This window comes from Furipterus horrens, unplaced genomic scaffold (assembly GCF_987537825.1).
Source record: "Furipterus horrens unplaced genomic scaffold, mFurHor1.1.pri manual_scaffold_1, whole genome shotgun sequence".
NCBI classification, from domain to species: domain Eukaryota; kingdom Metazoa; phylum Chordata; class Mammalia; order Chiroptera; family Furipteridae; genus Furipterus; species Furipterus horrens.
In genome coordinates, this window is record NW_028327171.1 from 197,852,709 (window position 1) to 197,866,835 (window position 14,127).

Below are 14,127 nucleotides of genomic sequence, written 5' to 3' on the forward strand. Positions count from 1 at the left end.
ACATCTGCTTTTGCCCCTGACTTTATTCCTGGTTTTGGCGTAGAGTCAGTGGATTGGGGTGCTGGAGGCAGTTTTTGATGCAATTTCCCCATTGAAGAAATAAGTAAACCCTTAGTGATAAGGCAAGTACAGCTGGGGAAAGTAAAAATGGGCTATGTATGTTTCACAAAAGAATGCTGTCAAGAACATACTATGTTCAAAGCTGTCAATCAGATATAATCCCAGGATAGCTCTGCTGAACATTTGGAAAGCTCCTGCCATCCATTTATTCTTTCATTGCCAGATTTAATTATGTCCTTGCTTCCTCAGGATGAGAAACAGGCATATGGGGAAGGTGTAATTACATTCCCATTGGTAGTGTAATAATATTCCATGACAGAAAAATATAGCCACCGTGTGTTGTATTTTGTAAGGTAAAAAAAAAAAAAAAAGAAGTCCAAGCTTCTGGGACTACTCTCTGAATGAACTTGAAAAATGAAAAATCTTTTTATATAATATTCCTAATAGCTTATTACAGTAATACAGCAGTTAATGTAGTTTCAGCAATAGAAAACAATGTTTTATTAAAAATTGAAGGCTTAAACTATATTAATCATTCAGTATGGCTTCTATTCTCAAATTAATGAGGATTATTTTAGTTTTGGCAATTGTTTTATTTTTTACATGCAAAAATAAAAATTACCACAAAGGGATAAAAAAGAGCCTTCCCTGTACATTAAAATAATCCTAGAATTTTACTTAAAATTTGTAAAACAACATTTGCTTTTCAGAAGGAGATGAGAGAATAATAGAACATTTCCATAATCATTTTCCTCAAATAAACTGATCTCCCTCAGTTTGCAGATTCTCTTGTTATGATCTTCTCTCCTAGTGTTGTCAGCTTTTAAACCTTGGGTCTCTGTTCCTGTTGACAGATTGAGGACGCACTGAAGGCAGCAGACACCATTGGCTACCCAGTGATGATCCGGTCTGCCTATGCCCTGGGGGGGCTAGGCTCAGGCATCTGCCCCAACAAGGAGACCTTAATGGACCTCAGCACTAAGGTATGTATGCTCATAGACCAAATTCTTAAAACCAAGAAACTGAGTTGAAATACGCTTTCGATTAAAGAAAGTTATAAAGACAAAACCACATTTTCTCTCTTTATTATATCACTTTCATGTTCTCTAAAAGCGTCGTCTAAAAGATGACACCTTTGAAATGGAAATACATTGCAAGTATTTACGCTGGAATACTATGTTAAGCCAGACAGTCCTGGGTAAACTGGTGGTGACTTTAACTTTAGGTCAATCTTTATTGTCCTGTCTATTGAGTTCAGTACTATGAAGTCAATCCAATTTCATCTTCCTCTGCTTTCAAATATGTTCCAAAACATTCATAATGCTAAAATATATTTTAGTGGTTAAAAAACTAGAATATAATATTTCACTTTTTCATTATGTTTTGAAATAATATCGCACGAATGACATCAAGTAAGTGAAAAAAAACCACACTGAGTAGTTTAATTTTAGCCCAACTCAGGTGTTTAATCAATATATAGTATAAATACCTCTTTTTTAAAAAAAGGTTTTATTTATTTATTTTTAGAGAGAGAGGAAGGGAGGGAAAAAGAAAGGAAGAGAAACCTCTATGTGTGGTTGCCTCTTGTGCACCCCCAACTGGGGGCCTGGCCCACAACCCAGGCACGTGCCTTGACTGGGAATTGAACTGGTGATCCTTTGGTTCCCAGGCCAGCGCTCAATCCACTGAGCCACACCAGCCAGGACTAAACACCTCTTAATAACATAAACAAGTGAGCTCTCTGCCAACTAACATACACATATAAGCAAAAGTGAGATTTGAGTGTTTGTAATTTATTTCTATCAAAATCACTTGAACATACTGATGAAATACTTATTTTCTTAAGTATTAAAGGAGAAATCTGGAGAAAATTAAGGTATGGTCCCCCCAAAAAATTAGAGATGAACATAGAAACATGCTTTATGGAAGCAGAGAGTTTTGCCCACTCTGTATTTCCACAGAACAGACAGTGCCTGGCAATCCCAGAGCTTGTTGGATGAATGCATGCATGTGCAGCGCAGAGGCCCATGTAACACACATGGCAGTCATGCGAGAGCATCATTGTGAGGGTTAATTTGGGAAGTGCTGAGTAAAGAGCCCAAGAACTGCTGATAGCTTTTTATTATTTACTTTTGGAATAAAACAAAATGAAGCCCTTCAATTGCTGATGAAGGATTTTGAGAAAATAAATAAATAAAATTAAATATACTCAAATAACTATAATGACAAACTTACATGTCAACAACTTGGATTTAGATTTTCTAAAGTTACTAAAATGAACCAAAAAGAATTGAAACATATCTTACATAAATATTTCTTATTTCTGTTCTGGACTTCTGAGTCATGTATTTAAAGAAAAAATATGTTTATGGAGGTACAACTTTTTTTTTTTAGCTTATTGGATATTCCCAATGTTTTTAATATTATCAATTTTATTAATACCAGTAGTGACTATGTGTATTTATTCTCTATTAAAAATGTATACCTTTTTATACAGTATAGAAACATACTGAATACTGAATTGTCTAAAAATGTTTACTAATGAAAATAATTTTAGAATGGGATAATTTTTAATTATTTATATTCCTCTAAAATAATCAATAGGCTATTGAATGGTTTTCTTTGTTGAAAACGTAGCTTTTCTACTGATGATAATAATTACCTGTATCATTATACCCTAAACTACCCTAATATCTTGAGGTTATATTTAGCACCAAAATCAACTTCATTACCTCATCTAAGTCAATATTTTCTATACAATCTGAGATGTGAAAGGGAAAAGGAAAGAAGTTAAGGTAATAGGTGAAGATGATGTCCCTTGTCCTGTGCCCAAACATTCTGTCTACTCCATTAGAATACAAAAAGCTTTCCCAAATGTATACCCTTTATTTCCCAGATTTCTTCTTTTAACAAGCAAGTCTAACAAGAAATTAATAATTATTAAATTGTTAACACTGGCTACAGAGTTCCCTAACCACTTTGAAAACCTCTTTGTGGGCAGCTGTGGGGACTAATGGGTTCCATTTTCAACTGCACATGCGGGAGCCTGTGATGCTTGCTGAGGTTACAAAAAATAGTGTTGAGACACATTACGGAAAAACTTACATTGAGTTATTTCATTTTAGTGCCTACTAATAACTTGAAAAATTTACTTTCCCCAGTTGCTTTCTCTCCTTTTCACTGCCATCACGAATCATCTATATTAAGAGACAAAGAACATTTCTGTCTTGGATTTTCAGCCATTAAATGTCCTAAGGTCACTTTCCTATTTTGAATTCAGTTCTACCTACTGGTGGGTACTCAGTAAATATAAAATGATGATTATACTAATTCATATCTGTTTAATCAAGCATACATGATATATGACTCAGAGTACTTAAGCACGTAGACAGTGATTAACCATAATAATGGTTGCACAGGATTCTTCTAATTGCCAAGTTTCATGTGCTGTCTTGGCTAACTATTTACAACTACCATCATCTCCTTTCTTCCCCTCATCAACATCGACTGACTTTTATCGTGTATGTCACTGTACGAAGCACCCTCAGCTATTTTAGAGAAAGCTAGAGTCTTTAGACTTATTTTTCTATATTTATTCACACTGATCACATTTTCTGGTCTCACAGAAGCCTGGCTGCTGAAATAATTTCATTTCCCTCTGCCTGATTGCTCAATTATTTTCTCTTTTCCTAAATTAGTTTGATTTAATGTCCTATCAGCACTTTGAATGGCAAGCCTCAATAATGTAAATCAAGCATATTCACTGCTGGATGCTATTCCTAGTACCTTACTGATTTTCTGACATATTGTGCCTTCGGGAGAGTGGAGGAGGATAGAGACTAAGCCTGAGACTTCAGTGCTGACCGGGATTTAGGCCAGGGCATTTTGTTAAATGTTCATGTTTAAAACCAGTGCTTTTTCTTACTCTTTGATATCTTTTGTTACTGATTTTCAGGCCTTTGCTATGACCAACCAGATCCTGGTGGAGAGATCAGTGACAGGTTGGAAAGAAATAGAATATGAAGTGGTCCGTGATGCTGATGACAATTGTGTCACTGTCTGTAACATGGAAAATGTTGATGCCATGGGCGTTCACACAGGTAGGCAAAGAATCTGCAAGAATTATAGTCATGCCTTCAGCTCATGTGTCTGTTGGCCCATAGCTATTACCATTCTTATAGTCTAGTGATAAACTTTGATATACGTATAGCATTGTACAGTATTGAAAATACTCTCACATTTAAGTTGATCTTCACAAAAATCATATGAAGTAAGGCAGGAATTATTATTCTGATTTCACTTGAAGAAAGGGTAAAATATAAGCAATATAAGAAAGATGAAATCTATGACTTGGTGTTGAGAAGTAAGGTGTGGGGTTAAGAAGACTTAAAGCAGACTATGGTGTTTGTCACCAAGTGAATGAGAAAATAGCCACAAGTAATAGAAATAGGTTCCTCAGGAAGGGAAACTAGTTAGACTAGAGAGCACAGACAATGCTAAATTTGAGATATGGGTGAAACTCCCAAGAAAAGGTTTATGAATATGGAATTAGAATTTGAGAAGAACAGAATAAAAATAAAGAACTTGATACAATGTCATTGAAAGTCATTGGTATAAAGGTAATAATAGAAGCTGGAAACATTTACTAAGTTTTCAAGGACAGACGCATGAAAACAAAGAGAAGAGGGTCAACAACTTAACCTTGGGAAACATGTAGATTTTGCAGAGCAAAGAAAAAGGAAGAATTAGTGCTGAATAAAAAGAAGAGAGTGATAGGAAGAAAAGCAGGGGAGTACAGGACCGAGTAAGCCTATGAAATAAAATACTTCATAAAAGAGCTGTGGTTTTGGCTGTATTAAATGCCATGAAAGGTCAAGAACGAGGTTTTGATATGGCTTTTGGATGTTCAAGAGGACAGTTTCAATACACAATTGGTTATGTGAGCCACATTGAATGGAGTATGTGGCAATTAATGATAAGCAGAATTGGTAAACTTTCAAGAAAAGTTTGTCAGGTAAAGAATGAGAGATGGTACTTGTGATTTTCTAGCAATGCTGGGGGAGGGGCTTCTGTAGCTTGTAGAGATCTGAGCATGATTGTAGGTAGAAGGGATGGTGACTAAGGACTAAGAGATTAAACATACAAGCAACGATGAAGAAGAGTGAGATAATGGGAAGGGGTGAGATACAGAAACAGGTCAAAGAGCCAGTCTGGGTGAAGAGGAGATGGTATGTTATGGAAGGAAGAACTTGAGAGAGAGATAATTTGAGATGAAGAGAAGTTGAAGTTAATGTTTATCCATAAGATGAATAAAGCCTTGACAGCTAAAAGAGCTTGGGAAAGGTTAGAAGGGTTTCTGTAAATGTGTCAGAATAATTCAGGTGAAATAAGAGTCAGAGGAAATAATACCTGATGCTCCTTATATGCATTACCATAAGATAATTCTTCTATGAACCTCTTGGACCGTTCTGTGTCTTGTATCATGCAAATAAGTTAATGAGTGCTGCTTTGATGTACAGGTGATTCAGTTGTCGTGGCCCCTGCCCAGACACTCTCCAATGCGGAGTTTCAGATGTTGAGACGTACTTCAGTCAATGTCGTTCGCCACTTGGGCATTGTAGGTGAATGCAACATTCAATTTGCCCTTCATCCTACCTCCATGGAATACTGCATCATTGAAGTGAATGCCAGACTGTCCCGAAGCTCTGCCCTGGCCTCAAAGGCTACTGGGTAAGACCACAATGCTTGACAATGGGCTTGTGAATGTTTCACAGAGAGAACTGGAAAACTGACAGCCAGTGAGAACTGTGCTACATTTACAAACTATAGTCCCCATTTCTGTATGCTGGCTCCAAGTCATTTAGCACCCTAAGGACATAGTTATTAATGAGCTTGCTGCCAGATTGAGGCAAATGGTATTGCTAGCTGGCTTTGTTTGCTGGCTAATCATACACTAATCAAAATCTGGGTGGTCAATGCGGGCTGAGAAAAATCTGCTTCTTAATTACACTTTGCAGATGTTGTTAAAAAGTGCGAATTAATCCTTAATTTTAGTTTTCAACTGCCTTTTTCAGGACTAACAAATGGTAGGCAAATAATATAGTTCACTTGACACAAGCATTCAATATACATTATTTTATTTTAGCAAACTCCACAAGACCAAACAATATAGGGTTTTCTACAGGTAAATGCTGCCACCAAATAAATAAATTTGCTATCCATTTAACAGTTGTTGGCAAACATAGTTGGAGGGAAAATTAATCAATACCTTGTTTTCTATTAATATATTTCACATCTGGAATTTAAATTATATGGTATTTAAGTGAACAAAAGGTCTAACTCTAAAGATTTTTTTTATGTAGCTACACAGGTTATATGGACTGGTGGAAGGCATATTGCCCTAGGCAAGAGTCAGGAGACCCAAGTTCTCCTCCTGGTGCTCTTCGCTGTGAGACTTGGGATTTATCACTTACTGACTCTGTCAGTCTCCTCACTTGTTGGGTGGTGGAGTCATACTAAAGGACTCATATGTAGTTCTAGAGTTCTATGAATTATTTTCTTAAACAGAATTACCAAAACTGACATTCCAGAGGAGGATAGTCCAGTTTCCAGAGTGATAGGTTTGTAGGAAACCCAAAGATCAAAGATAATTTGGAGAAAGAGCAAGGACCCAAACTTGCAATGCTTACATTTTCTGACTATTACATACCCCATAGTATCAGCTGACTCTGCTGTCTTCTCAGGTGCAGACATGTATATATTTGGAGGTTTTACACAAGTGCGCACTTTATCAAGGAAGCTACTTGTTTTGGATTGAAGCGGTGAAGGTTGGGAGCTGTAGCTCTGAGTGTCAGACATAGAGAATGAATTCTTTTGGATCTATACTTTATCATGACTCACATTGTTTTAGAAGTGGCTATTCAATATTTTCATCCAGAATGGAGAATCATGTGTGTTTTATATCCTGATGTGGAATGATACCAGAATTTCTAAGAAAGACCAGTTTATGTTTTTGGCTATTTTTGATACTTATTGCTAAAAGAAAAAAAATTTAATCTCTTCCTTTATAGCTACCCATTGGCATTCATTGCTGCAAAGATTGCCCTAGGAATCCCACTTCCAGAAATCAAGAATGTTGTATCAGGGAAGACATCAGCCTGCTTTGAACCTAGCCTGGATTACATGGTTACTAAGATTCCTCGCTGGGATCTCGATCGTTTTCATGGAACATCTAGCCGAATTGGTAGCTCTATGAAGAGTGTAGGAGAGGTGAGTCCTTGGTTAATTTCTTTATTTCATCTTTGTTCTCAAATATTTTATCTATTTTTTAACATTGTTAAAAGTCTTAAGGTTGCCTTGATACTACATTATTAACTGAAGGATATGTAAGAATTTCATTTCTTCTCTAGTGTTTTACAATCTATTAGACTGCTAACATAAGGCATTTATTACATGCCCATTTAATGGATTCTAAGAGCATCTAAGCATTCTAGTATTTTAAGTGCATTCAAAAGAAGTGGCCATATATGTAAGTATATAATATATACACATATATAAACACACACACACACACACACACACACACATATATATATATTTATATAACTGAGTTTAATATATTTTATAACCAAATCAAGGAAATAATACTATATAAAAGATATCATGATGTACTAAAAAGACCTTTGAACTGTGGTTAGGAATTCAACTTTAGTCCGTGTAAATTGTGGCTATAATCTCTTCCACATCATATCTACAAAAGAAAGAAGCTGGACTGGAAGATCTCTCATGGCCCTTGTAGCTCTAAAATTCTCAAGTATAAAGAGCACAGTGGAATATTAAGCTCCCTTTTATTATACTGAAATATTCTAAGCTTTTAGCACATTTCAATTTTACGTAATATTCTATTTTAACCTTTAAATTAGTTAAAGTTAGCTTTTGATTATTTCATCTTCAAATACACAGTGCTCCATGTGTAGGAGGAAACAAAAGAATTCAGACCCCTACCTCTGAGATTCACTGTCTTGCCACTCCCACCAAGGGGCTTATTTCTTTTTGCCTCCAGGAGAGTTGGCATAGTAGAGAGAATATTAGCCTTACAACCAGATAAACTTGGGTTTCACTCTTGGTGATACTACTTACCAGCCAGAGACACTCATGCAAAACACTGAGCCTCAGGTTCTCCATCTGCAAACCGAAGATGATAATACTCTCATAGGGTTTAAGACTAGTATATGTAAAGGTTTACTAATAACTTTTAAGGTAGATTCATACCACATTTCTAATAAATGTATTGCATTAGTATTATTGTCATTGCTTATGGGTAGAATTATTTTAATACTAGAAGTATGTACAAATTTCAAAATATATCCATATCTATTTGCCTTACTTTATCTCATCTCTGTCTCCAAATAGTTAATGTAGGACCTCTTAGTGTATGTCTAGGTATCTAAGCCAGTTAGATTACAGAGCAAAATATTCTTTGTGATCTGCTGTTCTCTATTGTCCTTCATTTTTACCATGACATAGATTATAACCTCAACTCAGATGAGTCATTTTAGAAGTTCATGCCACTAATCACAGGAAGTAAAGCTTAAATACATCACCAATGCAAGGGAAAGGGGGAAAAAAAACCCAGCCTTTTACTGATCAATCATATTCACATGTGAAAGGCAGAACTATTAACTGTTTTGGTTTCCTTAGTTTCCAAGATATTAATGGAAGGTTTTAAAGTAATGACAGACAAGGAACAATTTGACCTTTTAAATGAAAATGTCTTACTAGCTGTAAAAAAGAAGTAGTAATTTTTCTTCCTTTATAATTGTTTTAAATCTCATTTTTTCTATTATGCTTCAAGGTACACAATAGAATAAAACTCAAATGTCATGAAAGTTTTGTTGGTAGTGTTCTTGCAAAATAAAATAAAATAATCTGTTATTTAGTTTACATTTGGTCCGCATGTCCCTTTTCATAATGTTTATAGTAAAGTTTATAGGGAAGAGAACATGAGAAGTTTGTAGTGGTTTCATTTAGAGCTTATTATCTGAGGGATTTTTGTTGTCAGTTAATTTTAACATTTAGTTCATTTAGTTCAACTCAGGGGAGCAAACATGTCCTGAACTCTGACTACATGCAGGTACTGGGAGGATAAAACAGTGAGTAAGATGATAATTGTAACACACTGTTCATAGTTGGTAAGCTCAGAATATATAAACTGAACCAGAAATAATATGAATCAAACTGTGTAGATGTTAAAACACAATCTTTATATACAGGTGCTGTAAGAAGGTAGTAGAAAATGGTAAAGGAAAGCCAAAAATGTTCACTTAATGAATGTGAGTTTTAACAATATAAAGTATTAAAAAGCGCCAATTTTGAGTAAACAGTTATATATTCTTGTATTAATATATAGGAAAGTTTGCTGCTCTCTATTTTTATTTTTATTATATTTTATTATTTTTGGGCTTTTCTTTAATCTTTATTGTATTTTTTTCCATTATCGTTTAGTGCCCTACATCCCCCTCCCACCCCACACAGTTGTCCATGCCCATGAGTCCTTTTTCCTTTTTGCTCAGTCCTTCCATTTGCTTCTCTTTTATTGCATTTATTCCATATACCATTACGTACAGTGTACTTAAATAATAATAAAAATTATGGTGAGTATAGAGCTAATTACTTTATAGGGTCAACTTTTAAATATGTAATATTTACAAATTTTATTTTCGTAACTTAATAGTACCATAAAACGTCTTATATCTGGCAGTCTCTCCCATGCCCAGGCAAGCAAATCTACGAACAGTAAACTAACTCCTCAAATACCACTATACCTGGCAAATTACATATCTGAATTGGACTAAGATTTTATTTATTCCCACTCTTGAGAGTCTTCCCTTATTTCTAATTAAATTCGGAGCAGTGAGGAAGGGTTATCTGTTTGACTATAGTGATCTTTGTATATGTATCTTGTCACGCAATCGACATGAAGATTTACTAAAATGACATTCATGGGAATTCAGGTCTATTTGAGGAATCATGGAAGTTTACTGTTGCCAACATTGTGACTGTTATTACTTTAAATTGGCAAGTGGAAATACATAGTAATCTATTATTCCGTGGAAAGATTCAAAGACAGTGTTTATCCACTGAAAATAACTGGATAGGCTTCAAAGTCAATTTAAGTTTAGTTCTGACCTATATCTTGTCCAAACTAAATCACCACATGGTTTTTCTAATTGATTAGTGTACAATCATCTGTAAAGATTGTGGAAAGACACAGTGAATTTGTCATGGAAAATTTAGTCCACCTACTCTCAAGATATGAATTTATCAGTATTTGTTATGATTCTCAAGGTTCTATTAATATTAATGCTTTGCTATAAAGAAAGATGACCTGCCTGTCTTGGATACTGACTGATACCTGTTTAGAAATAGCTTTTGTGTGTGTATGTGTGTGTGTGTGTGTGTGTGTTAATATATGCTTGGTTTCTCATTTGCTTTCTATTCTAAAAAACATATGCACAAAAGCAAGATCTTATTAAGGAAGGATTTATATTGCTCTGGCCACATTAAAATAATGTTATTTTAAATACTATGGTCCAGAGCAGGTATAGGTGCTTTGCTCATCAGTCTCTGCAAATACAGATAAATTCTCTAAGTGGTAAGAGACTGACGTAATGTTGAAGACTATATCAAACCCATGGAGAAAAAGAGAGAAGAAAAATAACACCTAAATTTGAGTAGTGTTCTTCTGATATATGTTTTATTCTTAAGTCTTTTCTGAAAAGTATTCTCTTTATAGTTCTGTTATGAATTAGAAGCACATAGCTCTTTCTTTAAATATGATCTCTTAAATGTGTATTACAGGTCATGGCTATTGGTCGTACCTTTGAGGAGAGTTTCCAGAAGGCTTTACGGATGTGCCACCCATCTATTGATGGTTTTACTTCCCATCTCCCAATGAACAAAGACTGGCCCTCAAACCTAGACCTCAGAAGAGAACTGTCTGACCCATCCAGCACCCGCATCTATGCCATTGCCAAGGTAATATATGACAAAAGGCCCAGAGCCACTATTGTTTTTCAGAATATGGACAACCTGAACATTAAAGTACAAGTGAATCACAAAGTAATCTTGAATTCAGGGATTTGGGGGAAATTTTTAATTATCTGAGTAGTATTAGATTGGAGATGTCTATGGATTTCATCAGATTATTCTGTAGTAATTAACAAAAATTAGGCTTTTTTATTTGACTTTAAGTCTAGGTTTAAGGACACATTGCAGAGGGTGGGGCCATGGGGAGCAACAGGGGAAAAATTGGGACAACTGTATAAAACAACAATAAAAATAAATTAAAAAATAATTAAAAAGATAAATTTCTGTTTAAACCTAAAAAAAAGAACATATTGCAGTTTTAAGGGGTGATCACATAGATTAAATGTCCTTCAGTTTTAGCATATGTAGTATCAATATTCTTAAGTAGATTTGATAATACTGACTTGTCATTTCCTATCACTCTTATTACTTGTTCCTTGAAAATATGTAAAATTATATGTTAGAAAGGAAAGTCTATAAATAGTAGTGCTTAATATGGGTTACCTATGACTCTGGAATACTCTTCATCTATTTGCTTCTTCTGTGTTTAAACAACAGCAACAGACTATAAAGAACTTTCATGATTATAGGCTATTTTCTATGTAATCATTTCATTGGTCTTTAGAACAAAAGAAGCCACACATTTCTCACTTCCACTCCCTAGTTCCCTTTTATGAAAATTAAATGCCATATTAATCTCCTTTCATGTTTACTATGCTTAGAGTTTTGAAGTTTCCGCTTATCTGATTTTGTCAAAGGTGACTTGGGCAGCTGGGATCTGTCTGGTCACAAATCTCTGCATGGCTTTCTGACATTTAAGGAAGCTTAGGCATTAATCCTCCAACAGTGTCAAACCACACTGGAGCTGCAAAGCCCCGCGGCCATTTTATATGTGCATGTGCACATGTAGGATGAGTTGATGGAAATATGAGTTTTGTCTTTAAAAGGGCTATTTCTCTTTGTAACTTGTTGTTGCAACGTGGAACTGCTGTTAGTGAGTCTGAACTCACTGTGACTTTTATGCCCATATATTGAAGGTCCTGCAGAGAGGGAAGAAGGGCAGGGAATGTTACCTTCATTGCATGTATTGTATACTCTTCTTACCTTTGTGGTTTCTGAATGCAGAGTACTTAGTTCCCATTGAAATCTGGGAGATACTAGTATATTTCTCAATGTTGAATTTCAAGGTAATACAGAATTAATATTTTTCTGTGGTGGTAGGGGTGGGAGTAATGATGAGAGGTGAACTCAGAAAGCCATTTCACCTTTATTGTTTTTATTTCAGTATTTTTTAAAAGCAATCTACCACATTCATAGGTGTATGCCGATATACACATATTTTTTTTCAGACAGAGAGCAGTACGTGTATTTTTTTCTTAAGTCTAGTTGTCGTGCTTCTGCTAATTTAAAGCAGATGTAGAAGGGAAGTATTTCCAAGTTCCCAGCGAGGCAGTAAAACTCAAGCAAACCTCTGATTCTTTTCTAACAGACCTATAAAAGATGAAAATTCAGGGGAAATGTGTGGAGATTCTTTCTTTCACAGAGTACCCTATGTTTGAGCAAGAAGTGCAGGGTCTGAGGTATAAATTATTGTCTGCCGGAGTGCCAGGAGAAGGAACTGATTTCTGTTTGTTAGAGGTCATCATTACTGTCCATTTCCACGGCAACCAAGAGCTTGGTGATTTTGACAGAGTGTAAGAACTGGGGAGAGCTGAAGGGGAAAAAGAATGAAGGGAGTGTGTAAATCTTCATTTGCTTTCATGATTCTTAGAAAAGGGCAACTTGCTCTGAGGTCTGATTTTTTGCAGCAGTCTTATTTCAGGATGACTGAAATAAGTCACCTCTTTTGATTTGGGGAGAACACAGGGCGTTATTTTTGATTTGGGGAACATTAGAGCCACCTCCTACTTGCTTGGGGTCATTATGAACTTCATTATCACCGTGCAACACGGCGAAGCTGCAGTGCTTAAAGATGAATATCTGAGATGGGCAGGATCTTGCTTTCTCCTCAAAACTGCAGATGTGACTATATTTGTCCTTCCTTACAGTAACATGCCCACAGGATTCTACGTCCTCCATCCATTGCAGGGTGATCACTATTGTGTGATTGTGTGCAAACTTCCTCTGGGCTGTCAACGGTGTGCTAACTTCAGATTCTAGCCCCCTCACAGTGTTGATAGCCAACAGCTAATTGCGCTTTAATCACTTGGAAAATAAGACAGAATATTAAATCCTTGGGAACCTGGCTGTACTTACAGGGAGAATTATACTTATGAAATATACTTATGGAATGAACATGCCTTTGAATATTCCCATTTCAACAGAATTAAAAACTATGCTCTCTCTCAACGCTTATAATTATGGACCCTCTGATACCAGAAATAAGTAAAAATATTAAGAAAATTAAGCTCCCTTGGTTGAAATATAACAACAGAGTTGCTAGTTACATATACTTATTAATGGGATCTAGAAATATAGTGTGCTATTCTGTAATATATTGTTTTGGAATATTGTCTGTTTATTTTTATATAAGAGGAGACATCTTTTGAACATGGAGGTTTTGGTTTTGAGAGTTTATCTCTTTATTCAGTTGCTGTTTCTACTAAGCCTAATGGCTCATAGTTGTAGTTTTGCTTTTGAGAAATTATTTAAGTAAGCTGCAGAAAAAGGTTGATCTTCCTATCTGAACTGAAGTTATTACTATTCTATTTTGGAATATATTAGGATTGTGTGAAATGCCTGCCTTAGTGCAAGAGTCAAAGTAACTGATTCAAAATAATGTTTTTGTTTGAAGTCCTGCATGAGGGTATATTCTATAGAAATAATACTGAGCCAGATTTGACTCATAAATTCTTACTGACTAGTTTGCATGCCTGTGGAATAAAAGTAATTATTCAAAATAAAAGTCAAATAATCATTATAATGATTCTAGATTTTCTTACCAATTTGGCTCTCCTGCAGTTTCAAGAGATACCATTT

General features: G+C 35.3%; 1 protein-coding gene across 1 annotated transcript in view; it reads left to right on the plus strand.

The window, feature by feature from the left end:
• Positions 1–14,127, plus strand: part of CPS1 (carbamoyl-phosphate synthase 1) — a 114,699-nt gene that overhangs the window by 44,365 nt on the left and 56,207 nt on the right. The window contains exons 16-20 of the mRNA XM_090283365.1: positions 915–1,043; positions 4,016–4,160; positions 5,580–5,790; positions 7,131–7,329; positions 10,921–11,097. Coding sequence (XP_090139491.1) covers positions 915–1,043; positions 4,016–4,160; positions 5,580–5,790; positions 7,131–7,329; positions 10,921–11,097 — 861 coding nt within the window. The remainder of the gene's footprint in view (positions 1–914; positions 1,044–4,015; positions 4,161–5,579; positions 5,791–7,130; positions 7,330–10,920; positions 11,098–14,127) is intronic.